The 25,716-nt window shown below is 47.6% G+C and overlaps 1 protein-coding gene across 1 annotated transcript; it reads right to left on the reverse strand.

Annotated features, from left to right (window-relative positions):
- Positions 1 to 555: 555 nt before the first annotated feature.
- Positions 556 to 21,778, reverse strand: LOC149366934 (neprilysin-2-like). The gene is made up of 8 exons (XM_089572268.1): positions 21,273 to 21,778; positions 11,430 to 11,836; positions 9,539 to 9,779; positions 7,575 to 8,051; positions 5,456 to 5,683; positions 3,432 to 3,839; positions 1,670 to 1,953; positions 556 to 1,106 (listed from the first exon to the last, which is right to left on the reverse strand). Exons 2-8 carry the CDS (start codon positions 11,807 to 11,809, stop codon positions 956 to 958), a joined length of 2,169 nt encoding a protein of 722 aa, XP_089428394.1. The 5' UTR covers positions 11,810 to 11,836; positions 21,273 to 21,778; the 3' UTR covers positions 556 to 955.
- Between the last annotated feature and the right edge of the window lie 3,938 nt (positions 21,779 to 25,716).

Consider the following 25,716-nt stretch of genomic DNA (forward strand, 5'->3'; position numbering starts at 1 on the left):
CTAAAACCTATTCAAGCTATGAAGGACGCCGTAGTGAAGGGCTCCGGAAATTTCGACCACCTGGGTTCTTTAAATGGCACAGTACACGGGCCTCTAGAATATCGCCTCCCTCGAAATTCGACCGCCGCGGCCGGGATCGAACCCGCGTCTGTAACTCCATTGTCTAAATAAAAAACTTTGAATTGGACTTCGAATGCCAACCCGATCTCATAAGACAAGCACGCCGAGTACCATGCACACTGAAGGCGCGCAAAATTAAAATTATTTAAGCATAAATACGGGCCAACTACGATCACATCCTGTGGGATTGTAAAATAGAGCCACTTCCGGGTGATCTAGTTACCGCTCCTTCTCTCGAGCGGTGGGAGACCGTCGTTGAGTCGTTGAGGGCTGTGTGCTCTCGACCACTTAACGCGACCACTTACCAAGCTCTTTCCGGCGAATAAAATGCTTTGCAATCAATTCCTTGTGGATGTGATCCAACAGGCCTATGGAGATAAGGTCCGGAAACCTATCTGCTTGCAGGTGTGTTTTGCTGTTGAGAGGTTCGGCGTAAACAAAACGAAAACATATCATCCACAATTTAATGATGTGTACGTATGCTGAACAGGCTTCTCTTCTAAACTATCATCAAATGTTCATTGCATAACGTCTCGGCAAATATATTAAAAGGCTGTCGCAAATTATAGAAATGTCGCTGACGTGCATAATTAGTAATTCCTTACACAAATAAGTCTCGACATTCGGTCAATTGTTGCGCAAAGGATTAAAACAGCTCCGCAGTATGGATATTCAAAACCAAAAGGACAAACATCTCTCGTGGCTAATAAGGGATGAAGAGAGGGAAAAGGACATATCACCACATCAGCATTAGGAAGAGAAAAAGAAAAAAAAATGAACGCATCCGCTAATTCAGTCTCTGTCGCGCTGAAGTCAGCGTCAGAAGAAGTCAGCGTCAGAAGAAGTCAGAGACGCCGCACGTGTCTTGGGGAACCATGGGCAATCCGGGCTCGCAGTTGAACGTGCGGCCATAGTCCCGAATGCTCCGCACCGCTGCGTTGCAGTTTCGGCTGCGCTGACTGCCGATATGCCCGATTTCTGCACACCTGAAAGCCGTAGAGACATCCCTAATTAAGATTCCTAATTAACAACAACATTCCTAATTAGGGTCCCTACTCTACAGGTTTGCGGCGAGTATAAGCTTGCACATTCTGGTCAGAAGGTGTCGAAAGGTGCTTAAATCGCAGAATGGCTTTTTTTGCGTTTTGTCTGTTAGCTGAATCACAAACCAACTGCACAGCAAAGTATGAGCGAAATTTGTTTCGTTTTAACAAGATTACCAAGGAGGACAACGTTCAAAGCTATCGATGAAAAAGCCTGGAGGCAGCCATCGTTCTTAGATCGTAAACGCGTTGCTCATATGCGAATTACATTTCGATTTGCGTCTAACGCGAAAAGAGATTACGCGCCTACCATTTAGTCCGCGGCAGCGGGGGCTCGTTCCCCTGCTGGTTCTCAACATTTAATTCGATACTGTGATGCTACTAAGAGTTATATTTTGCGAGCAACCTGGAAAAGGTGCAACCGCGGAGCTACTATGCTCGGGACCTATCACCACGTGATGATCTAGCAAAGATTTACACTGACATCAGAATGATGGTAATCGCACCTGCTCCTACAGTAGGTCAGGAAGAACAGCTGGTCTTCGTTGAAGAGATGTTCCACACGGTGGTCGTCTTTGATGGCCACACTGGAGCCCGATTCAGGGTTGCTGTCGTCTCCTCTGGAAGCGTTGGCTTTGCTCTTCATGCCGTGCCAGGCCAGGCCCAAGGCGATGATGTCCCGAATATTTGGGAGAAACTCGGCACTGCAGTTGAGCTTGTCTGCCGCCTCCAAAATGCCCCCAAAATCCGGCCAGCTGCCCAAGACAACGTCGATATCGGTGTCCTCAGCCTGCACTCGCGTCCAAATCATGAAGCTAAGTGCTTAAAGCGTAACCCTTTAATTCATCTGTGCCATCTTCGTTCATTTGGGAGCATGTCTGCAATCACTCACACGCACCAACTGAGGTTCAGTGTTCGTCCGAATTTCATGTCATTAGCCGTGCCATGAGACAAACGACATAGTCAATCGCAGTGTATCACAATGGTATCCTACCAATTGTACGCATAAAGTTGCAAACCAAGATTTTTTTTTTGTGCAAAATAATTTCGTTTTTTAGAAAAATTCTTCCCATCCAAAACTAACCAGGAACTGTCGATGAAGAAGGGAAGGTTGCCTACCAAGTAAGCTTACCATTTCGCGTTGCTGCTTGCTAGGCGTGGCCAGTCTGATCAAAGCGCAGCCGGAAAGATGTTAGACCAGTGGTGGGGCGGAAATCCAGCAGCCGCAAGGGATATTAGTGTTTACGAGGTTTAAGGCGCCAAGGCGACCGATGCTATGACGGACGCCGTAGTGAAGGGTTGCGGAAAATATTAACCGCATGGGGTTTTTTAACACGGACTAACTTTGCACAGCACTACCTGCTTCCATCGAAATGCGAGCACAGCAGCCAGGCTCCAATCCGCATTTCTGGGGGCAGCTGCCGAGAAACATAACCACTCGGCGGCGGCCTCTTGGGGGAATTAATCAGGGGAATTATTTGGAACCGACTCATGTCGGTTCCCACTGCCTACCCCCACTGCAGGGCAAAGGCCTCTCCCATGTCTCTCCAATTAACCCTATCTTTTGCCAGCTGTGGCCACCGCGTCTCCACAGACTTCTTTATCTCATCCGCCCTCCTAACTTTCTGCCGCCCCCTGCTACGTTTGCTTTCTCTTGGAATCCACTCCCTTACCCTTAAGTAACAGCGGTTATCTTGCCTTCGCATTACATGCCCTGCCCAAGCCCATTTCTTCCTCTTGATTTTGAGTAGGATGTCATTAACCCGCGTTTGTTCCCTCACCCACTCGGCCTTTTCCGGTCTCTTAACGTTACACCTATCATTTACAGCACGCTACGTTGTCCTTAACTTAAGCCTAAAGTAGCATACTAGGCTAATAACCAGGCATACCCCTCCTTTATTCATTAAACGCTCGGCTGCTGACCCGAATGACGCGGGTTCGATCCCGGCCGCGGCGGCCTAATTTCGATGAAGGCGAATTTCTAGAGGCCCGTGTACTGTGCGATGTCAGTGCACGTTGAAGAACCCCAGGTGGTCGAAATTTCCGGAGCCCTTCACTACGGCGTCTCTCATAGCCTTAGTCGCTTTGGGACGTTAAACTCTTAGAAACCAAACTGAACCTTTATTAATAATCATTAAAGTCTCTCTCTTACCTTAAGATGAAGCCTTTTCGTTAGCCTCCACTTTTCCACCACGTAGGTGATTGCCGGTAAGATACAAGTGTTGTATACTCGACCTTCGAGGCACACATAGCTCCAAGCGCACTCACCGGCTGCACAAACATCTGCAGCGCATTGAGCAGAAAGGCGGCGCCGAGTCCTCCGAAATTCGCCGCACTCAGCTCTGCGCTGTCTGAATGGTAGAACGGGGAGCGCAGAGCGGCGTGAGAGATTCGAAGCTGGTTTTTGAGGGGCTCGTACAGAAAAGCTTCGAGCGAGTCTCCCTGCCACTGCAGCTGCATCACCTCCCGCTGCACGGAGGTCAGGTTCCAAAACCTGGCGTGGGCGTCCCACCAGTAGTCTGTCAGCGTCAGCCGGCCTGTGCTGCCCACGGTCCCGTTCTTCGATGGTCGGACTCTCACGCTGCTGCTGCGATTCTGGCACGAGACGCAGAAGTCCCCGTAGAGCTGCCATAAGGTCTCGTTGGAGTCATCCACCTCCAGCGGCCAGAGGGCGACCTTGAGAACGTAGGATGGTTTGGTTTTGGTTTATGAAGCGGTAATTAATTTAAATTTGCTCTGATGGTAAAAAAAGTATGGCGGGAAGAAAAGTACTGTTCTAGCAGTTTGAAATAAATTCTTTGGTTGGTAACTTGCTTCATGACATGCTGCACATTCAAGGCTACGCTCGTCCTGTCTACATCTTTTCTGTGTCCTGTCTCCTGCGTAGTTTTATGTCTTCAGAATTCAAAAACCGACAAAGGATTGGCGCGAAAATCCTTTGTTTTTAAGAAAGGTAACATAAGGGCCAGGAAGAATGCATTGGTTGAAAGACTTATTACTTCAATAGTGAGGATGCTGTGCTAGGAAATGGGGTTCTCTGCGTACGCAATGCTAACTGACCTGAATGACCGCGATGCGAAAGTTGCACTTGTTTGCTTGAGGATAAGTGTCTTGTACCTGAATTATAGAAAACAGCAGTGCAGGCTCAAAAGAAATCGGCGCATACGGCGTTTCAATTAGCCAGTAGAAGATGTTTGTTTCTGAAGTTGCTCGTCACCAGTACATATATGCATGAGACTGATTAAAGAGAAACTTACACACCTAGCTGGCTTTCGATCACGATTTCTTGAGCTGTGGAACAGCTTAGACGTTGAAACAGGCATGTCAAAATACGACTTAAAGTACAGGTTACTTTCCTTAGAGAACAAAGAGAGAACATCCTCATAGTGAACATAGAGAAGGCTGATTTCGATTTAACGACGTAGGCGCAGTTTAAGCGGAAATCCGCACTCACTCTTTATTAAATGGAGACAAATGCCTTTTTTTTTGTAATTTCTCCTTAAATAAGTTAAACATCCGGTAAGCGGAAAGCTAGTGCGCATGTCAAAACCGGTTATTACCTGTGGACATCGAAAACATCACCCTCAGCATACCATGGGTATGCTCATAAGGGCAGGCTATCGCTCCGGTACTCATAAGACAGGTAAGATATAAGGAAATGGTTTAAGGAAAGAAGGAGGGATCGCTCCCTTGTTATCCATCTTTTGTCTGCTAGAACAGGTGAAAGTGCAAGGGGGGAAAGTTGAATCTGGATGCCTCAGTTACTTGTCTAATGTGAATGACAAAACCGCACACATAATGAGCGTATGCTTGAAGGTGGAAAAAAATCGGTGTAAAATGAAGCAGATCGAGGGTTACTATTCGCGCACTTCTGTAGTAGCAGGGTTGAAACTGTGTAGATGCCGAGAATCGCTCAGTCTTCTATTTTGTATCAATTTTCTCATCGCCTCGTGCTCGGCTTCTCTGGGATGAAATGCGTGGACAGCAAATCCTTGAACCCGCCTCGAGAAGACCAAAAACTTCGTCTCTGGTGCTCTTTAGCTAAGCTGCCCTTTACACGCCAATAAAATCAAATGCATTTCATTACGAGAATGCCAAGACGCTGCGCGCATGACGAAATGTGCCGTTTATGGTCTAGTTATTTTCAAACACTGCCACATATGGATGAAGGATGCCTTGAGTTACTATTTTGTTTCGCGTCTTGAAGTATCAGTCGCGCTTATGGTGCAGTTTATAATAGCGTCCTTTCTGTCGTATAGATGGAAGCGGGTACATATCTTAAGTTCACATACATCGAGGTCAAGGATCTTCTTGACAATGGTTGCTTTTGCCTTGTCGTTCAACCAGGGAACCTTCGCTGCGGACGCTCTAAGGACTCCTAGCAGACCCCTCAGGAACGCCTCAACTTCCCACCGGAAGTCCCTAGGGAAGAAAGCGACGGAACTCTCGGAGGCGAGCAGCAGGCCGAACCTCGCAGCCATCATCTCGTAGCAGTTCACCTTCACCTCCGTTGTAGCGACCTGCGCATGATGACGATCTCAGTGGAGGAGCTCTGTATTCTGAAACGCGTACCAATTACAGGGCGAGCTATTGACATTATTGAGGTGGCAGTCCTTTGTGTATTTTTGCCTGTTTCAAATGATTGAGGCTTCAATGAAAAGTTCTTAAAAATTCTATTTGCAAAGACGTCTGACATACACAGTGTGCCTTTAGTCAGCCAGGCCGCACATGTTCCCGCAATGTGCCTCACTTTAACTCGTTTTTGGAACGGTGTCTTTTCCAAGAGAAAACGGATGTTTTACACCAAGTAGTATTACAGCGACATCAAAAGAGCCAAACGGTCAGTTTTCCACCGCATAACACTAACTGTTTATTTTTTTTTTACGTTCAAGTAAAGGTGCCCCTGTAGTAAAACGCAGCACACGAGCTGTGGGGAAACCGCTTCGCAGCTCGCTCTAGCAGCAGAAGCGAATACATTCACCGAGGGTTCAACGGACGCATCCTGCTGTTTTAGTGCGAAAACACTACTCCAAATCTATCAACCCCGAGCAAGGATCTTGTCATCTTGTTGCCTTGTGCTTCGAACTAAACCGAGATTACTCGACTTACTCGGGTAAGCCCGGAGTAGCGTCGCACAAGCTGCAGCCAATGGGAGGAGAGCGTAGCGCCACCTAGGTGATGTGACCATGTGGCGTCATCGCAACGTGCCCTGGCAGGTGGCAGTTAAAAAAATGACTGATGACGAGTGGTTGATTGGGAAGAGCATCAAATCACAATCAATACCCGTGGCTGGGATAGAAACAGCCACCTGTCAGTGCAGTGGCGCATCGCTTAACTGCTGTGCTACTGCACTGGTAGTGGCATATAAGGACTCGCCGCGAGCTATCAGTGTTATGTGGAGAATGACCATTTCTGCATATATGGGCTTTAACTGGCTAAAGCAGTCACGTCATACCCTAAAGACGGAGATTAGGTGTCCTCTCCGATTAAAGAATGAACACCTGATTCCGCATGTCTACTTGGTTTAACTCTGCCTTGTCCCCGGCAGACGCGAAGTCATGGAGTGATCGTCAAGGGCGATTTTAAGTCCTCGCTCAGAGGTTAATTAGGCAGACATAAGACTGTAAATTTAAGACAAAAATGACATCACTATATAGTAGTGGCGAAATATATCAGCATGACATAGGCGGAGGACGTGCTGCCAAGCTGGTTGTAAGAAATTTCATTTACTGCATGCCAAATGGCAGTAGAATGCCTTCTATACGCGATGTGATGACATATTCCCCTGAAAAAAAAAAAAGCATTCATCGCTAGTAAAAGGACGCTAAAAACGCAGCAAGTTGATACTATGTACACAGTTGAGCAAATAACGCTTTAAAGTTTAGGCGGCACGCATGCTGGTAAAGTCTTTGAATGACAGCTTCGGAGGACTGCGCAAAATAGCTAGTGGACGAAAAAGAGAGCGACACCTCCGCCTACAAATGTGGGGCGGCGTTCATTCCTTGATATCATTTTTTCACCACTGCTTTATTACAGTGGGCTGGTCATAGTATGCCACCATGCAGCGTTCTGGATGGATGCTAGTGCCCTTGGGTCTCACGGGAAGTTTTTCTGAGCTGGAAGTCCTGTATATCTCTTAAGAACCACTTATAACTGGACGAAAACTAGGAGCAGAGTTTTTGGCTAAAATGCTTCTTAGTCTCTGTGATTACCATGTCTTTGACGCGGGCTTAGCAAGACAAGCTGTCCAGTATCGGTAGCAGCTTACAAAAGTGTCATTTGCTCTGATGAACCGCGGTTACAAAAGTGTCATTTGTAACCGCAGTTCATCAGAGCCATAGCTTCAACGCATAGGGTAAAGAGTCGACCACTCTTTTACGAATATCTCCTTGAACCGCAGAATAACCTCACCTCTTTGTTGCCCGCTATGATGGCGTATTCTTGAGGCCAGCCGATCACGATGAGGATCTGCACTAGCCACCATGACAGATGCTTCCTCAACGCATCTACACTGTAGTTAAGCAACAGCCGGTCGACTGCCACCAGAACACGCCCGTCCTGCACCGAAACCAATGTCCTCGAGTCCGCAGCCTCCCCACCGGGTGCGTCTATGATTGGGACCAGCCAGTTGTCGATAGTCGCGTTACGGACCGCTGTGGCGATCTTGGTTAGGCTGCTAATTACGGGCCGCGGGTAGGACTCCGGCGATCGAATGACGTCCAGGATGTGCAGGACGCTCTTTTCGGTGGCCAGAAGTTCCTGAGTACTTCCTCCTTCGGGAACCGGAGCGCCGAAGCGGTCGTGGAACAGTCGGAGGTACTTCTCTCGGCTGTGGACCGCCTCCAGAGTGAGCACTAAGTCAAACCAGGATGAAGCCTGCGAGGTGGGCTATGGGAAAACCGTGCGGCCAGAGCAGTGAATATACAGGCATCGAGAAAGAGGAATGTCAGGAGAAAACATACGAGAGCCTTGCGTCGTGCATTACTTCGTTTTTTGTCCCCTGTTTGTTCACTGCCACAATTATTTCCTGAACAACATATCCTTCTAGCCATAACCTCCACCCAGTCCAGCATTTTTGGTTTTAGATTTTAGTCGTGAGGAAAATGTGGGATATTACTAGGCACTGTTATGAAGGCATTTATAGGACGGTTTAACCTTCAGATGCATACTAAAATGTGGCTTTTAGCGTTTGTCCTGCAGTCCCGCACAGTAGTTAAGAATGCAATAAAAAAGCAATGGTGCACGTTTGGGACAATCAATGGCATAAAACTAGAAACGTCCCGAGGAGCAACGTGCCGAGATATTGATTCCTATGGTGCAACCTAAGATATGCGAAGCAAGTTCCGTTCATAAATTACTTCCAGCTGAAAAAATACGCTTGTCAAGAGTGTCTGGGTGCATTAACAGTCTTCGTATGCATCCCCTTTTTTGCAACGAGCTTTAACCAAAGAGCCACATCGGCACAACTGAACAATTAGGGGTCACGTTTAAGAAAAGAAAGAGGCTGAAAAAGACTCCCAAGGATTATTGACCGCTGTGTCCTGCGACAAGTTAAGACCACTTATATGTATGCTGCCAGAATGGTAGCTCGGGGCAAATAGAAACAGGTGAGCAAAAAGAAAGATAAAAAACGAATGACCGCCACTGTTGGCGGATGAGTTTTTAACTTCCCAGGCAGGGTCAGGATTTCACAAGGAGGTTAATTTCCTTAATGTTGAGAGATTTATGCAGGCTGGGGAGGTGCTTCCGTATAAGCGACATTGGATATTGATGAATGCTACTTGTACTGGGAATTATTCTTCAGATGGACATTCTTTAACCAGAGCTGGTATTATATATCAATATTATTTCCATGCTATTCTAATCTATTATATTTAGCAGTTTATGATTCGCCAAAATGACGCAAGGGTTTAGGGCAAATGACGGGGTGTGAGACGTGGCATGCTCCTACGACAAAAAAATTTAACGAATAAAAATAGAGTACCAGTCTTATATAGGCTGAGGAAGCTCTTTTTGGTCGATAAAAATTAAATCGGTCATCTATCAAAAGTCGCAACTGAATGGTTTTCTAGGATGCCATGTAGCTGGTTCGGAGACCGCATATTTCATTACGTTAGGAATAACAAAAATGGAGATACTACTCTCTCTAGACTTAGCGTAGCGCTTCCCTGGAAAACAGAAGAAAAATCAGAGAAGAAAGACATTCGGCCACATAAACAAGTGCGATTTCAACGTTCATTGTATTAAAATTTCTAGCGAACAGTTTCGAACGTAACAGAATAACAGGCTGCACTCTGCATCTGCCGTGACCTAAAGATGCAATAAGTGTTGACAAATGGCTCGGAAATAAATGTCAGTCATGTTGCACTGCTTGCCTGAATGAACAAGGCTGGCAGTCCGTTCCGGTTGACCGTGTGCATGTAGGCGCGAAACCAGGTGTCGATGCCCCACTTCAGACTCAGGGTCAGAACAGCCTCAAGCGGGTGCACCATAGCTGCTTCCGAGGATCCAAACGGCCACGGAAGGGGCATCAACTCGAACAGCTCTCTGAAGCTGTCCGCGGAGGGCTGTGCTTCGTCGCTGCCCGTGCACTCCCGCAAAAAGTCACTCACGACCCTGCGGAACGTGTCACGTCAGTGCACGTCACACCCCTTGCTTAGAAAATAAAACTTGGACAACTCTAAACCAATCCTTAAGAGCGCAAATTTATTATGCAAGTGGTCGTTCTTTTTCATAGATTCCGAGATCGCGGGTAGTCCTTATACCACTACTGGCGTGGTGCAGCGCTTAAATGATACACCGATGCGTCGGCAAGTGGCTGTTTCAAACACAGCCATTGATGGTGCATGCTTGGGAGACCCAGGTTGTCTACACTGAGCTTCCTCTATGGCTTAGTTGTGCAGAGATAGTTCTTCGATGAGCTCTCTGTCTCTCGACGAATGCGCTGAGGTGCAGACAGTGCAAAGGTGCGCAGGTGGCAGTTGCATTGAATTAAAAAAAATAATTTATGGCCACCTGCGCTTTTTATTGCGAAAGCAATACTGCTTGCACTTTTCTGCCATCGATGGTCGTGGCGCCTCCTTACACAGCTGCGCGTCATGTGACCATGTGACGTCACGACAGACCGAGACACAGGGCCCCAGCTCGCGCCATCGATGGCGGAGGTACAGCCTTACACGCCAGCTGCGCCGCTCCACCACGTGACCGCGTGACGTCACGACAGACCGAGAGCTGGGGCCCCAGCTCGCGCCATCAATGGTGGAGGTACAGCATTACACGCCGGCTGCGCCGCTGCCGAGAGAGGGCGCTCGCTAGAGCGGGATAAAACGGGGGGGCAGCTGCGCTCCTCTCAGTGCGCTATGTCGGATGATGTGCACGAGGCGAGGCTGGAACGATCTGCTGCAGCCAAGCGACGGCGCCGCGCTGAAGAAACAGACGAATAACGTGAAGAACGGCCAGCTAAACAACGTGCGTATGCAGCGGCCTGGCGAGCACGCCGGTCAACATCGCTTGATGCGGGTGCATCTACAAGTGCAGGGCCAAGTTTAATGAGTGGTGTTAACGGTAGCGAAACTATGGAGATAGCCAGTTTGGAGACAAGTTTCATGGACGCTCTTAATGCTGAAGATACTTCAATGGGTGAAGAATCTATGAATAGTATGGAACGACACAATTTCAACATACCAGTTGTATAAACAGAGCTCCAGCTCGTGCCGTCGGCGCAGAGCGGCGGTAGACACGGCGGATGCGGGCTGAAGAAACGGATGAAGTTGCTTTCGCAATTTCCGGGCTTAACCAAGCTGAGCCTATGCCAATGTTTTTTTATCTACTTTCTGAGGCGAATATTTAAACACCGCCCAGTTTAGCCTATGTTCACATGTCCGCAGAAAAAAAGGGAATCTCGGTAAGTTCGCACAATGTACGCGAACCCGCAAAAGAAGGGAATCTCGTAGACACTATTCCCTTCCCTTTTTTGTGCGGAGATACGTATGGTTGTTTCCGCACACAAAACACAACGCTCGAGGATGGCTGTTGCCCTTGCTGGATTTCCATTTCGTTTGCTATATATAGCTTAGTTTGCCAATAGCTGGTAATAAACACCGCTTTATGTATGTATAAAAGCTCATAAAAGGCCATAAATGAACAAAGCTTTTCACATAGGCGCCCATAGGCCGTTTTTGTATGGGACTTCAGCTTCGCATGATTTCGCGGGCGATGTTCGAGAGTGAGAGTGCCAACAGCTGTCCACCCCATAAAAGCGCTCACCTGGATGCCGCAAACTCGGTCTTGCCATCGAGGAACAGGTGAACCATGTCCAGCTGGTAGTCCTTGATGAGGTGCGCGATAACAGTCCGCGAACCTGGCCATCCGCCTTCGCCGCGCCGGAGCCCCTTGGAGCACACGAAGGCATCCAGGTCGACGCACGGGTCGGCGCTGTAGTTGAGCGCGCCCTTGAAGACTTCAGAAAGTTCCACGCACGCGGCCGATCTGCACACACCCCGCTCCGAGTATCTGGGACGTACGGCGATCCAGAAAATTAGCGTCAGTGCCACCATGACCAGGACGGCGATGCACACTGCCGTCAAGACGCGGATCTTCAGGTTGTGCAGCGCGACCGATGTGTGGCTGGCCGCCTGCGTTCGCATGGCCGAATCTGTTCTCAACGAGGTCGCCTGCAGCAAACAGAGAAGATTTGGTTCATTGTTTTTTGTCCCAAAGCAACTCAGGCTATGAGGGACGCCGTAGTGAAGAGTGCCGCAAATTTCGACCACCTGAGGTTCTTTAACGGGCACTGGCACCGTACAGAGGGCAAAACGCATGTCTAGAACACGCTCTGAGCGTGTTTCGGGCGTACCACGCGATAACTATCGACAAGATTTGGTTAAAAATGGTCTGGATGTAAACATGTGCAGTTAAACTCACAGAATTTCATCGTCATTTTTGCCATCTTGGTCGCAGCGGTTTTGGGAGTTCCGGAACACACAGTTTGGTTGTTCTAGGCATGTGTTTTGCCCTCTGTACAGCCCATGGGCCCCTTAAATTTCGCCTACATCGAAATTCGGCCGTTGCGGCCGGGATCAAACCCGCGTCTTTTGGGTCAGCAGCCGAACGCCATATCCACTAAGCCACCATGGCAGGGTCCAACGCAGAAGAACAGCAGCACATTGTTTAATAGCTGTAATTATCAGACACCTCATGCCTATATTCTTTGTAACGTAGCTTCTCGTCTAGGCCTATCTGGAACGCTTATTTTAGCTCACTGGCTGAAACATGGTAACTAGCGCTAAAACACAAGGGTCAACGAAAGAAAAAATGGCGACGGGACACACGCTAGACATCAACTTATTGCGTTATCTTTGTCTTTATTTCATTTCATTTTCTCACAACAGAGAAAAAAGGAGCAGGAGCTAAAGGCTCACAGCCTGACAGAGGCTCCTGCCCCAGGTAGCACAATTTGGCATTTCAGTGCACACTTAATGAAACGAAAAGATAGACAGGGAAACAGCTCTCATATACATAAACACATTTGAACATATAAATACTTCAACATATAAAAGTGAACATATAAATATGAAATTAGACAACACTTAGTAGAATTTAAGGAAAAAAGAAACGCTAAATGCACATCTCGGCACTCTGCAAAACTCATGTAATTGCAAACACACACACACACATAGATTACAGACACATAGCACACCGTACTCTGATAATATATATACACCTTGATTACACCGAAAATTAATGAATACAAACAATGTCTTATTGAAGGAAAGAAATGGGTTTTTTTAACAAATACGATTTGACATATTTCTTAAACTCCGGTTTTTGGAATTTGATTTCTTCTCCTATGAAATTCAGCAAATAAGGAAGTTGGAAATGTAAGATCTGTCTGCCATAATTGGTCCTAGTGAGCGGTATTCTTCTTGTGTGTTTACGTAAGGTGTATTTTGATTCTTGGAGGTTTGCTTCAGAGAGGTACAATTTATTGTTTTTTATGTATTGTAATAACTTGAAATAATATATTTGCGCAGCTGGAAGCATTTCATGTTTAATAAATAGCTTGTCTGTTGGAAGATCACATGGTTTTCCTTGATAACTTTCAAATATTCGCAACACCTTTTTTTGGAGGATCGTTAGTTTGTTATAGTTATGAGCTGTAGTAGTACCCCACACTAGACTACAATATGATAACTTGGAGAGGAAAAGAGAGGAATACAATGTTTTCTTCAACCACAAAGGAATGAGATTACCAATTTTATACATACAGCCCACGGTTTTTCCTAACTCTGCAGCTAATTTATTCACATGCGTGTTCCAGGACATATCATTTTGAAACCATACGCCTAAGAACTTTTGAACTGTCACCTCATGCAGCCGCATGTTGCGAAATAATATTACAATATTTGCAAAAGACGGTTTATTTATAGGTTTAAATATCACATATTTGGTTTTACTTACATTTAACTGTAACTTATTTGTGTCCAACCAGTAAGAGAGCTTTTTTAAGTAATCATTTACTGTTTTTTCTAAGTGAGGCAGTGACACATTTGAAAATAATAGGTTTGTGTCATCTGCATACATGACTATTCGAGGTGAAGAAGGTATTAATGGAAGATCATTTATGTACAGATTAAATAACAAAGGCCCCAGTATCGACCCTTGAGGAATACCATTTAAAATTACTGATCGTGGCGAGGACAGTTTATTGAAAGACACATATTGATACCGTTTGGTCAAGTAGCTCTCTAAGAGTTTGTGCGCATTCCCCCGTATTCCATACCTCTGAAGTTTACATAAAAGAATGTCATGATTAACGGAGTCGAATGCTTTACGACGGTCTAGAAATAAGCCTATTGTGTATAAACGATTTTCGATGTTCTTTATTATTTCTTCCTTAACGTTTAGTGCGAGTTCACATGATTTGTTCTTCTGGAAACCGTACTGAGCATCGCTCATTACACTGTATTTATCTATGAAGCTTATTAATCTTAAATTTATGATAGTTTCGAACACTTTTGAAAAAATTGGGAGGACAGATATGGGCCTGAAGTTATTTACTGAGTTATCATTCCCACCTTTATGAATAGGACATACTCTAGCTATCTTAAGGCTTTCGGGAAATATTCCCGTAACAAGCATACAGTTGATAATGTGAGTTAAAACTGGTGAAATAATGTCGGATACATGTTTGATGGGGAAAGCTTTTATATCATCAAAACCAGAGGCAGAATCATTCTTTAGTTTATCAATAATTTTGCTTACTTCATGAGGAGAGGTAGGGGACAATATAAGCGAGTTTACCACGCTTTCACTTGGCGGGACAGTAGAAAGAGTATGCTGATGGAGACTGCAAACGTAATTTCCACAACTGATAAAATGTTCATTCAGCGCTACCAATGAATCTTTAACATTCAGACTATGATCATTTTTAGTAACACTCAATGTGTGTTCCTGCCCATTTTTACCAGTTAAGTTTCTCACTTCATGCCAAATTTTTCTGGGATCATTAAAAATACGCGTAAATAGTTCCTCATAGTAGTTCCTCTCTAGCGTATGTTCCGTCTATATCTTTTCTTTTCGTTGTCCCTTGAGTTTTATTGATATTCACGTGTTTCAGCCAGTCAATCAAAAGCACCGACTAGCCAAACGTTATTCTTTAGTCATTCTTACTTTACATGCTTAACCGAAATCATTCTCTGTGTCAGTGCTGTCGCTGGAGTCGAGAAACAGTTCTGAACGAATGGCGTTATAAACGCTTCCTGGTTCTGGAAATGACTTTTTTGAATCGGAGCGCTTCCATTAATTATATCAAGATAATATTAGGTGAACGCAACGTAGTATGAGATGGTAAACAGGGCAGAACGTTACTTTGTAAACGTAATTGTTCTGACGTGCAATAAATATTGTGAAATTTACGAAGGTGCCACGGAGATAAATGAAGCGTGTTAAGGTCTCTGACCTGCGCATACGTTCTCCAAAGTACACCTTGGCAAACGAACATTTGAACGAAAATTGCAGATTCCGCAATCGACGTTTCTCAGAATACCAGGCTCAAACTCCGTTAACATAAACAGAGCTAAGGAAATTTCAGCTGGTGGTACTGTTTGGCAAAGGAAAAGAGCAAACCCTGTGCCTAACTAACGAAAACTATATATACCTAACAATCATATTTAAGATAACGTTTACTTGCAAATAAATTCGTTACACGGCTAAAAAGCAAAGAACAGTCTTTCTTCGAAACTTCGTATTTCGGAAAGAATTCGCCATGCCCGAATAAGGTGACATCACTGAGGTGCTATAATCATGCTGTGAGATTTGAACGGCTTTCATTGCTTTCATGCGGTGTCCTTGCAGATTGCTTTTATAGTTTCATCTTCCAAATAACAACAAAGGTAAGGCGGAAAGCAGAAGGAAGGGAAAACTTTATTTACACTAATGGTTTTTCCTGCGGTTTGGGGGCATCTTCAGAGACGTCTTGGTTCTACCCCCAGGAGCCTTCTCTGTCGAAGTCGTCCGCCTCTAATCAGTGGTCGGTTGCCCTCAGTCCAGGGCTCCGCTGGCCACTGCCGCCCGTTGAGCTCGCTGTACCAGACCTTGTTGGTCTTCGCAGCGGTCGCTGGACAGCAGAGTCTCCCACTGCTCCGCACTCGGGTTTTGTATTTTGGGGACCACGTCTATGTTTTGGCAGGCCCATGTGATGTGGTATAGTGTAGGTTTTTCGTCGCACCAGGGACATTTGTTCGTGTATATCGTAGGGTGCATTTTGTTTAGTATATGTAGGTTTGGGAAAGAGCCTGTTTGTAATTGTCTCCAAGTGACAGCTTCCTCTCTGCTGAGAGATTTGTGCGGTGGGGGATATCGCATTCTTCTGCCTCTATAGTTTTGTAGTATGGCCGAGTATTCCCTGGGTGCTGGCGCGAGTTCCGCGGTCTCGTCGGAAGCTCGGAAAGTAATGTATCCTCGAGCTATCCTGTCGGCCTCTCGGTTCCCTGCCACCCCCGTGTGCCCCGGTACCCACACAATTTTGTTCGGATCTTGTCGTTTTGTTCTTCCCGGTTTTTAATTCTGTCACTCGCTTGGAGGAGTATACGGAGCGCGTGACGACCTATCCTGCCATTCATGTAATTTCGGCAGGCTGTTTGAGAGTCCGTAAGTATTGTCAGTGAACGCCCGGTGCTATAGCCCTCCGCCAACGCTAGAGCAACGGCTACTTCCTCGGACTCTGCAGCTGTGCAGCCTCGGAGAGACGCGCTGGTCATTTCGCGTAAAGACGAATCGACCACCGCCGCTACAGCGATTTTGGTATCTCCTCCTCTCCAAGACGCGTCTGTATGCACGGTCGTGGCTTGAGGAGCGTATGTTTTCTCGATGAATTCGGCCCTCGCTTCTCTTCTGCCTCGATGGAGGTTGGGATCCATGTTTTTTGGTATTGGCGCTACCTTGAGGGTCTTGCGAAGCTCGTCGGGGATTGTTGCCGTCCTCGACATTTCTCGCATCTGCTCGCGGTATCCGAGCCTCTGCAGGAGCGCTCTTCCTGTCGTTGTTTGCAACAACCTGAGTTTTTGCGACTCATGCTGCGCCCCTCGTAGCTCCTCAAAGGTGTTGTGTAATCCCAGGGCCATGAGTTTTTCTGTAGACGTGTTGCGTGGTAGTAGGAGCGCTGTCTTATACGCTTTGCGTAGCAGGGCATCCGCTTGTTGTATTTCATTTTTGTTGAGGCACTGGTAGGGTAGGCTGTACGTGATTCGACTAACTACTAGGCTTCTGACTAGTTTTAGTGTGTCTTCTTCACGCATGCCATGTCGCCTGTTGGTGATGCGGGTGATCATGCGTGCGTCTTGTAGCGTTGTTGCTTTCAGTAGGGTAAAAGTGTGAGTACTGCGCTGGTTGGATTGAACCCACATGCCCAAAATTCTTATTGTTGTCTTTTCAGGTATGGGCGTCCCTTCTATGTAGACGTTGAGTTTTAGGTCCTCGTTGGTTGGGACGGTCCGGTTTTGCTTGCCTCTCCAGACTCTCAGCAGTTCCGATTTCTCGGTCGAGCATGAGAGTCCTCTTTCTGCGAGGTATTGCTCTACACAAGAGGCCGCTTGCTGTAGCCTTTCTTCCTTCTCTCCGAGACAGCCCGTGTTTGTTCAGACTGTTATATCGTCAGCATACATTGCATGCCTGATGCCTTCGATGTTTTCTAGTTTTCGAGCTAGGCCTATCATAGCGATGTTGAAGAGTAGGGGTGAGATAACTGACCCTTGTGGTGTTCCTTTGTTTGGAGTGCGAATTTTTTCCGATCGAAGGTCTCCTATGCCGATGGTGGCAGTTCTATCGGACAGGAAGGCTTTGACGAAGCCGTGGATTCTGCGTCCGCAATCCAGGTTGTCTAGGCCCGTAAGGATCGCTTCGTGGCTGACGTTATCGAATGCCCCCTTGATGTCCAGGGCCATTATGACATTTTCTCCCGTCCGAGGTACGTTTCGCAGGACATCTTGTATTTGGAGGAGAACGTCCTGCGTCGAGAGCTTCGCTCTGAAGCCGAACATGGTATGTGGTACACAGTCGTTGTCTTCCATATAATTTTGCAGTCTGAAAGTCACAACCCGTTCGTAAAGCTTGCCAAGGCACGACGTGAGTGATATAGGCCTGAGGTTTTCAATTTGTAGCTTTTTACCAGGTTTAGGTATCATTATTACTTCGGCGTGTTTCCAATCTTCGGGAACCGTCTCCGCCTCCCAATGTTTGTTAAGAAAGGTGACGAGCTCTTCTATGAGGTCGTCGCTCAGGTTGCGGATTAGGGCGTTGTCGATTCTGTCCGCTCCGGCTGCCGTGTTTCTGGTGGTGTTTCTTATGGCCGCGTAAACCTCTTCCACAGTTATGGGGCGGTCGAGTTTCTCGTTTTCGGCTCCTCGATACGTTCCTTGGTATCGCGGGGGGTTGTGATCGCCGAAACATTTTTCTCGTGCCTTCTCCAGTAGGGCGATGTCTGATCCCTCGAAGGAGTGGATGAACCGGTGGATGGCTTTATTGTTTTCTGATTTTATTTTGGTCGGATCAATTAGTGCTCTTAAGAGATTCCATGTTCTGGCCGTGCCTAGAGTTCCCCTAAGTGAGTCGCTGAGTTGGTCCCAATTTTGTTTCGCGAGTTGCGTCGCGTATTCTTCCGCCTTTGCCGTAATTTCTGCTATCTTTAGTTTTAGTTTCCTGTTGTGTTTTTGCTTCCGCCATCTTTTGGCGAGACTGCGTCTCGCTTCCCATAGTCTGAGGAGGTGGGCGTCTACTTCAGGCGTTGCTGTCGTTCTCCTTAGACTATTTGTGCATCGTTGTCGCGTTTCTCTCAGCATGCCGCTCCATTCCTCCAGTGATTGGATACCGCCTTCAGATTTGTTGCAAGCCCCGCGAAACGCGTTCCAGTCAGTGATTTTCGCCTGTCCAATCTGGCGTCTTATGGTGTCGGATGCTATTCGTGTCCGGAGGATAAAGTGATCGCTGCCAGATTTTCCATCATGTTTTCCCACTGTGACTCCCTGCTGTTCCTTACGAAGGTGAGGTCCGGGCATGTGTCCGTGCTCACGCTATTCCCGATTCTCGTGGGGGTCGCAGGATCTGTGATTAGACTGCAGCCAAAGTATTCCGCTACTTCCACTAATGTTCTTCCCTTGATATCTTGTTTCTGGTATCCCCAACTCCTGTCCATGGCGTTGAAATCTCCTACGATGATGAGTGCATTTTCTTTGGCCAGCTTGTGCGCTCTATAAAACAGTTCGAAGAGTTTGGCTTTTCTTTGTCTCGGCGGGCTGTACACGTTCAGTAAGAACGTGCTGCGTCCCTTTCGCTTTTTCGGAATAAGTTCAACAAGCGCGTGTTCAACGTCGGTGTCGGCGATGGTATCGTGCCTGGTGGCGGTAATGGTTTTGCTGACTAGGACGGCCGCTTTACCTTCGTTTTGACTCTCGTAAACCTCGTACCCTTGTAAGGTCGGCTTGATTCCGGTCTCTTGGAGCGCAATTACATCAGGAGGTGTGAGTTATGTGTTTATATATTGTTTTAAGAGGGCCTGCTTTTTGCGGTAGCCTCTGCAGTTCCATTGCCAAATATCTAAGTATTCTTGTTCTTGCCGATACGTATTGATCATGTTTACGCGTTACTGCTGTTGCCTTGTTCGCGTGCGAAAGCTGTTAGCGCTGGACGGTTGTACGCCCTTTCCCTAATGTTTTCGGTATGTTTTTGTTTTCTAAAAGCGCTTCTGATCTCTGAGATTTGCCCTTGGAATTGTACTTGCATCTGTTGAATTTGCGATTGGATTTGCTGCATCATATCCTGCATCATCTGTTGCATTCGTGTTTCAAGGTCTCCTTCGTTCGATGCCTGTGGTTGTCGTTTTGGAAGGGCTCTAGTCGTGTCGAGTTCCCGCTGTTGTTCCTTTAGTGTTTTTGTGAGTTCCTCAACTTTGCGTTCGAGCTCGTTTTGTTTGATTGGAGCCAGTTCTAGCTCGCGTCTGAGCGCATCGCTGTTCGCGTCCTTCGGTTCTGTGACACGACTGTCTTTGTTGTTTGTGTTGTTTATGTCACTACCCTTTCCTACCGAGTGCGAAGCAGTGGTAGAAGCCCAGCTCACCTTGCCGCCGCTTGTCTGGGAAAGCTTCTTCTTTTTCTTTTTCTCTTGCTTCTCCCCCTCCTGTGGGCCGGCTGGTGGTAGAGGCGGGAAGGAGTTGGACCTCGATCGGCTCCTCGATGTCTCTCCCTCTGAGCTGAGCCATCGCTTGGGTGGTCGCCCGCGTTGGTCGCTCCGTCCTCTGCCTCCTGTGGGTTTTGGTCTTGCTTTTTTCAATCCATCTCGGCACTCCTTGGATCCGGTCCGGTGTGCCTCGCCACAGATTATGCACTTGGGCGCGCACTCGTGGTCGTCGGGCGGGTTTGAAACTCCGCACAGTCCGCACACAATAATGTTCGGTGTGGGGCAGACGTCGGAGCGGTGTCCTTGCTGGAAGCAGACGTAACACACTTGCCTAGTGGGGCGGTACTGGTAGCATGGTACTTCTCCTCCGTAATATATGACGAATTTCGGCAAGACCGGGCTGTCGAACGTGAGCACTGCCGTCTTGGATTTTCCAAGCATCCTTGCCTGAAGTATGGTCACTCCTTGAGTTCTGACTCGTAAGTGTGCTTTGAGTTCTTCAGGAGGGGTACCTGGGTCTACACCGTGGATCACGCCGCGCAGGACGTCTTCCGGTGCTGCTACGTAAGCGTTAACATCATAAGTCTTTCCGTCAAATTTGAGACGGGTAATGTGCCGCACGAGCTGTGCCGTTTTCTCGTGCGGGGTGCTAACGATAATGATATTGGATCCGGTGCGAAGCCTTACAAGTAGGTCCTCGTCCTTGCATTGCTGGCCGCACGCCATGACAATGGCGCGCGCTACTTGGTGGGTGGTGAGGGACTTCACCATGAGTCCTTTCTTAGGTGGAATAATGATCTTGTAGTCGCGTCTGGGGAGTGGCGGCATTCTTCGCCTAGGCCTGCTCTGCTCCCTTGATCCATTGTTGTTGCAGCCGGTCGCATCACCCGGTAATTTTCCATCCTGAGGTTTGGCGGCCGGGCCCGTTCCCGTGCCTTTGCGTTCTTTTCGCCTTTGAAGTTTTCTCTGGCGCTTGGATTGTGCAAGCTCCCAGCTGGCATCGTTGTTGTACCCGGCTGGCTTCGACGAGGAGTCGGACGGGATCTCGTCCTCACTTCCGAAGTCGGCGTCTCCGAAGTCGTCTTCATCCATCTCTTGTAATTCGTTGAGAAGGACGTTTGGTGATTGTAGTGGCACATCGTTGTCTTGGCTGGGCCCCGCCATTTGGTCTGTCGTTGAAACGGCGTCGATGCTAGGCGTCGGCGTCGTCGACAAGGTTAGCGTCCCATGCTCTCACGATGTCGAGTTGGCTGGCCCGTTAGGGTTAGCGGGCCGGCGCCCGCTGTATAACTTTCAAGTCCGGTAGAAAGCCGAAAACTGGTCCTACCGCTTGAAATTTCTATCCTGGGGATCCAGCACTTGATATCTTTCCGTTCCGAAGAAAATCCGGTGGCGAGAATGATTCGGTCCGGAAAGCAGAAAAAAGATTTTGACTCCTACCTTCCTCCCTGCCCTTACGGCGAGGTTCAGGTGTCCACCGAGATATGTGAGACAGATACTGCGCCATTTCCTTTCCCCAAAAACCAATTTACAAAAACCAATTTAACAATATATCCTCCAAAGGAAACAAGCTAGAGCATGCTTCCGCATATTCGTTCTAGATTATCAAAAGCTGGAATAAAGTGCGGTAAAACGAATTGAAATACACGATTCGTGAATTGAAATATCTTGCTTTGAACACTCTCTCCGTTGGTGTCTTCGCGAAAGACTTTGGGTTTCGCACACTTTGTAAAAATGTACGATGAGTGCACCATGAGGGGACGCATGTAACAACGAGGTCACCGTGCTGTCTCCGTAAGGCTGCTTCTGTGTGCACTGTCTTTTTTTTTCTGGCACACAGCATCCACTAGAAAGAGTAGAGATTTCAGATGCTTGCACTTTATGACTCGGGGGCAGTGGTGCGGCATGCTTCATAAACATCTGAGAATCTGCTGATGCCGTAATTATTATATTTCCATAATCAATATCATCGTCATAAGCCTGACTAAGCCCACTGCAAGGCAAATCCCTCTCCCGTGACTTTCCAATTAACCCTCTCCTTTGGCAGTTGCGGCCACCGTATCCACGCAAACTTCTTAATCTCATCCGCCCACCTAACCTTCTGCTGCCCCCTGCTACGCTTGCCTTCTCTTGAAATCTTCTCCGTTACCACTAAGGACCAGCGGTTATCCTGCCTTGGAATTACATGCCCTGCCCAAGCCCATTTCTTGCTCTTGATTTCGACTAGGATGTCGTTAGCTCCCGTTTGTTCCCTCACCCACTCTGCCCGCTTCCGATCTCTTAACGTTACACCTATTATATTTCTTTCCAAAGCTCGCTGCGTTGTTCTTAACTTAAGCTGAACCCTCTTTGTTAGCCTCCACGCTTTTGCCCCATATGTGAGTACCGGTAAGATACAGCTGCTGTATACTTTCCTCCTGTCGGATTCTGGTAAACTGGCATTCATGATCTGAGAGAACTTGCCATACGCGCTCCACCCATTTCCATAAGCGAGGGGGTAAATAGCTGGCATTAATAACGCCAACCGTGTCCACCGCCGATGTTTATTGAATGCAGCGTTTGGCACAATTTAAGTCGAACTATACAAAATGGTGCCGCTGTGAGATTAAGGGCCAGGGCTCAGAGATTAAGCACCCGTGTTGAGTAACACTCGGGCTCTCTGTTGTCAATGAACATCCACACTGATTCAGATCACATATGAAGTATGATGGGAGTCACCATCCCGTTTTATAATGTTTTGTGCATACGCTTCTTCCCGTGAGCCTTTTTTTTGATAACGAAGCGCCAATGAGTTGAATACTTGATAACGACACTTTATGAATTGCTTTGCACAAGCGACACAGATATTACAAAGCCGTGGTGCACATTTCGATTAAAACTATATTCTTAGTTCCGTCGGTTCTAAAAGTTTTACTCTAAGATAATACCCATCACTAAGCGGGAAGACTACCTGCAGCTCAACAAAAGCTACCATAGCGCCGATTAGTATTATGACAGCAGACGTCGATGCAGGAGCCACTATCTTCATAATGATTTCACCTATTGGGCTTTTGCTGTAAGTCCCACTGATATAAAGTAATTGCGCATCAGGCTATTTTTATAAGCAGTATTATCCGCACCGGAAGACTTCAGCGAAGAAAGTTTGGATGCGTTAAATATTGGATCCCTACCTTGAGTGCATATCTTATTCCCGTTCGTGGTTCTTCGTCAGAAGAAAAGAGTTGAGATGGCACGTAACTGGTTTTCTAAGCTCAGCGTACTCCAAAAGTACGTGCTCGAATTGCGCTTGAAGTGACGGCACTCGACTCCACTATCTCCGTAATCTGTCATGCGCAAACTGGTTAGCTCTAATATGCCTGCAGGTAATCAGCGCACTTGAACTTTTTTTTTGTTCCACTCCGGAGGAAATTTATCGCGGGTAAAAAAAAAAATCCTCTAAAGAAGTCCGCAAATGCGCAGCAATTTGGAGAGAGTCATCAAGAGCAATTTTTGGGGGATGATTCTGCTTACCAAGTCTCTGAGCGCCGATATTGATTGCGCAAAACGAGCATCTGTATTAGAGCGGCGTCGAAGGCTTCGGATGCTTCTTGTCGTCTTTGCGCTGCAAGTAGCGGGGCTAGGAGCGGCGGGTGCGTCATTTCCGGTTTGACCGAGCATTTTAGCTTGTGGCGATACAACTTTCACTAAACAGACCGATTTCGTCCCTGCGTTTTTCTCCGCTTTTTCTTCAATTCTTCCTGCTATTTCGTTCTCAGACCTCGCTACTCTGAGTCCGGTTTTGATATCCGTTTCCGCATTTTCCTTGTTGCTCGACTCTTCGAATCTGGCTCCTTGGTCCGAAATGGCGTTTGTCATGACCGTCGCATTGGAGGCTCCACCTGGTGCACCGACAGCAGCGGCCTTCACGCGTTTACCTTCTTCGGCTTGGGGAGCCTCGGTTGCCGTTGCAGAGGCCATTGAACCTTGGATCTCCACGCGCTGGATCTCGCCATCACTCTGTCTTCCTTTCTTCCCTGAAGCTACTTCTTCAAGACAGGGTTCTGGGACAGCCGTGCTCCCTTCCGACACTTTGACCGCCTCTTCGCCTTGTGGTGGAAGTAGATGTGGATCTAGGCTGGGCTTTTCCTCAGCGTTCCCTTCGGAACTGTTTGTGCCAATGGTGACTTTGGACTTGCTCCGTTTAGAGCGAGGAGATTTTGAGAGCTCTGTTGGATCGGCTTTGGCGTCGACACTTCGGTCGAGCTTGCGAGTGGACTGTCTCCGCTTGCGCTGCTTTCTGGTTGACTTCAGCTGTGACGTCAGTCCAGAGGTGTTCTCGATATCCTTGGGGGTTTCCGGCTGGTCCTTGGCCGGCAGTTTAGCTTGGGCGTTTACAGCTGGAGGTGGAGGTAGGTCCTCCGGCCTCCCGGTGTCGGGATTCATCGGTGCCGGTTCACTCTCGACGGTAGACGATAGAACTGCGGAAGACGACTTTGGAGCGACGCCCGCGATGATTTTATCTTGAGTTTCCTCTTCGAGCAATCTATGTTTGTCTGAGGGGTTCCCCGACCCTCCGGGATTCCTAGATGGTTTTCTATCTTCGGCCATGCTCCGCACTTAGTAGATACGGGAGGAGCAAGTATTCTTTGCAAGTTGGGTACTGGTGCAGGTGACGAAGCGCGCAGAGAGAGGTTCGTATTGGTTGGGTCCTGGAAATAATAATGAAAAAGATATTTTAGGGGAGCGGCGTTTAGGGTCTACCTTGCCGTTTTATGCGCATGTTCACTGATTTATAGAGGCTCGAATACATGGGTCTGATATGAACAATATAGACCTGAACAAGTTGGAGCTCATGTTACAATATAAAGAAGAGGACTTCAGATGCAAAAATATGGAAGCATTAAAGAAACTGTGAGATCCCTTGGACGAAACATTCTGGAAATAAATGTGGCGTTCTTTTGTGTTTGCGTTGGTGAAGTAAACCTCCCAGAGTGCGTCCTTTCAGGCTTGCTGCTCTGAACGGCTACGGCTTGGAACAGTGGCCGTACTCGCCTAGCCGCATGAACATACGCAGTATTTCACTTGTTCCCTGCTATGAACAAAAAAAAACAATAGAATGCAAGGAATAATCCGACTGGCCACGCAGTGATTCCTGCTGTTGTTGAGACTGCGAACGGTATTCTACAGTGAAATTCGTTTTGAGGTTACACTATCTTTAGCGGAGTCATTAATGAGTGCATATCTGACGGGCAACTGTGGCAAGCTGTTTTAAACTTTTGCTGCCCTCTAACAATCGCAAAGTTTTTTTGTGACTAAAATCTTTTACCTATACACCGTAAATTCACTCCCAAATATTCTGTGACGTCAGAATTTTGAGTGCTTTTAGAAGCACCTGTAAGATCGCGCCTCGTACACGACCTCGCTGGCTCTCCCCTTTGTACTTCCCGCGTGGCTCGCGCAGTGCAGCAACAAATGCGGAAGCAATTACCGGCATGGGGAGGACGCCACTTTGGAACGCAGCCGTGACGCCTCGGGCAGAGGGCGCGCATGCGGCGTGGCGTTGCCGTCCCGAAAGGGGTGGTCTCCCTCCCACCGCGACTGATCAAAGGACTGATCCGCTGACTGATAGCGTTGTAGCCATGCGGGGAGGTGAACAAAGGTCTTCCGGTTGGACGCAGCACGAGAGGGTGGCCGCCTTGAGGCAGTTACGCACGTGCATGCACTTAAAGGCCCCGTGCCCACCCCAGCGCAGCAGACACTCTCTACCTCTCTTTGAGCGAGCCTCCTCTCCTTCCATTCCCTCCTCGAAATTCTTCTCTCCCGCTCCTCGTCGAGTAGGCTCGGCAAGGCAAAATCACCCCTTCGTTCTCCGGTGTAAGCCGGAGGCGTGGTGTCTGTGGAGTGC

This window comes from Amblyomma mixtum, chromosome 1 (assembly GCF_055824585.1).
Source record: "Amblyomma mixtum isolate Tamu chromosome 1, ASM5582458v1, whole genome shotgun sequence".
Lineage (NCBI taxonomy): Eukaryota > Metazoa > Arthropoda > Arachnida > Ixodida > Ixodidae > Amblyomma > Amblyomma mixtum.

Bases quoted from the DNA above. Each gene is read 5' to 3' on its own strand.
- LOC149366934 (XM_089572268.1), bottom strand. From the start codon at position 11,809: ATGCGAACGCAGGCGGCCAGCCACACATCGGTCGCGCTGCACAACCTG. The intron at 9,780-11,429 runs GTGAGCGCTTTT...CACGTTCCGCAG, and splicing joins ACCGAGTTTGCGGCATCCAG to GGTCGTGAGTGACTTTTTGC. The intron at 3,840-5,455 runs GTATGTGAACTT...TACGTTCTCAAG, and splicing joins AGAAGATCCTTGACCTCGAT to GTCGCCCTCTGGCCGCTGGA.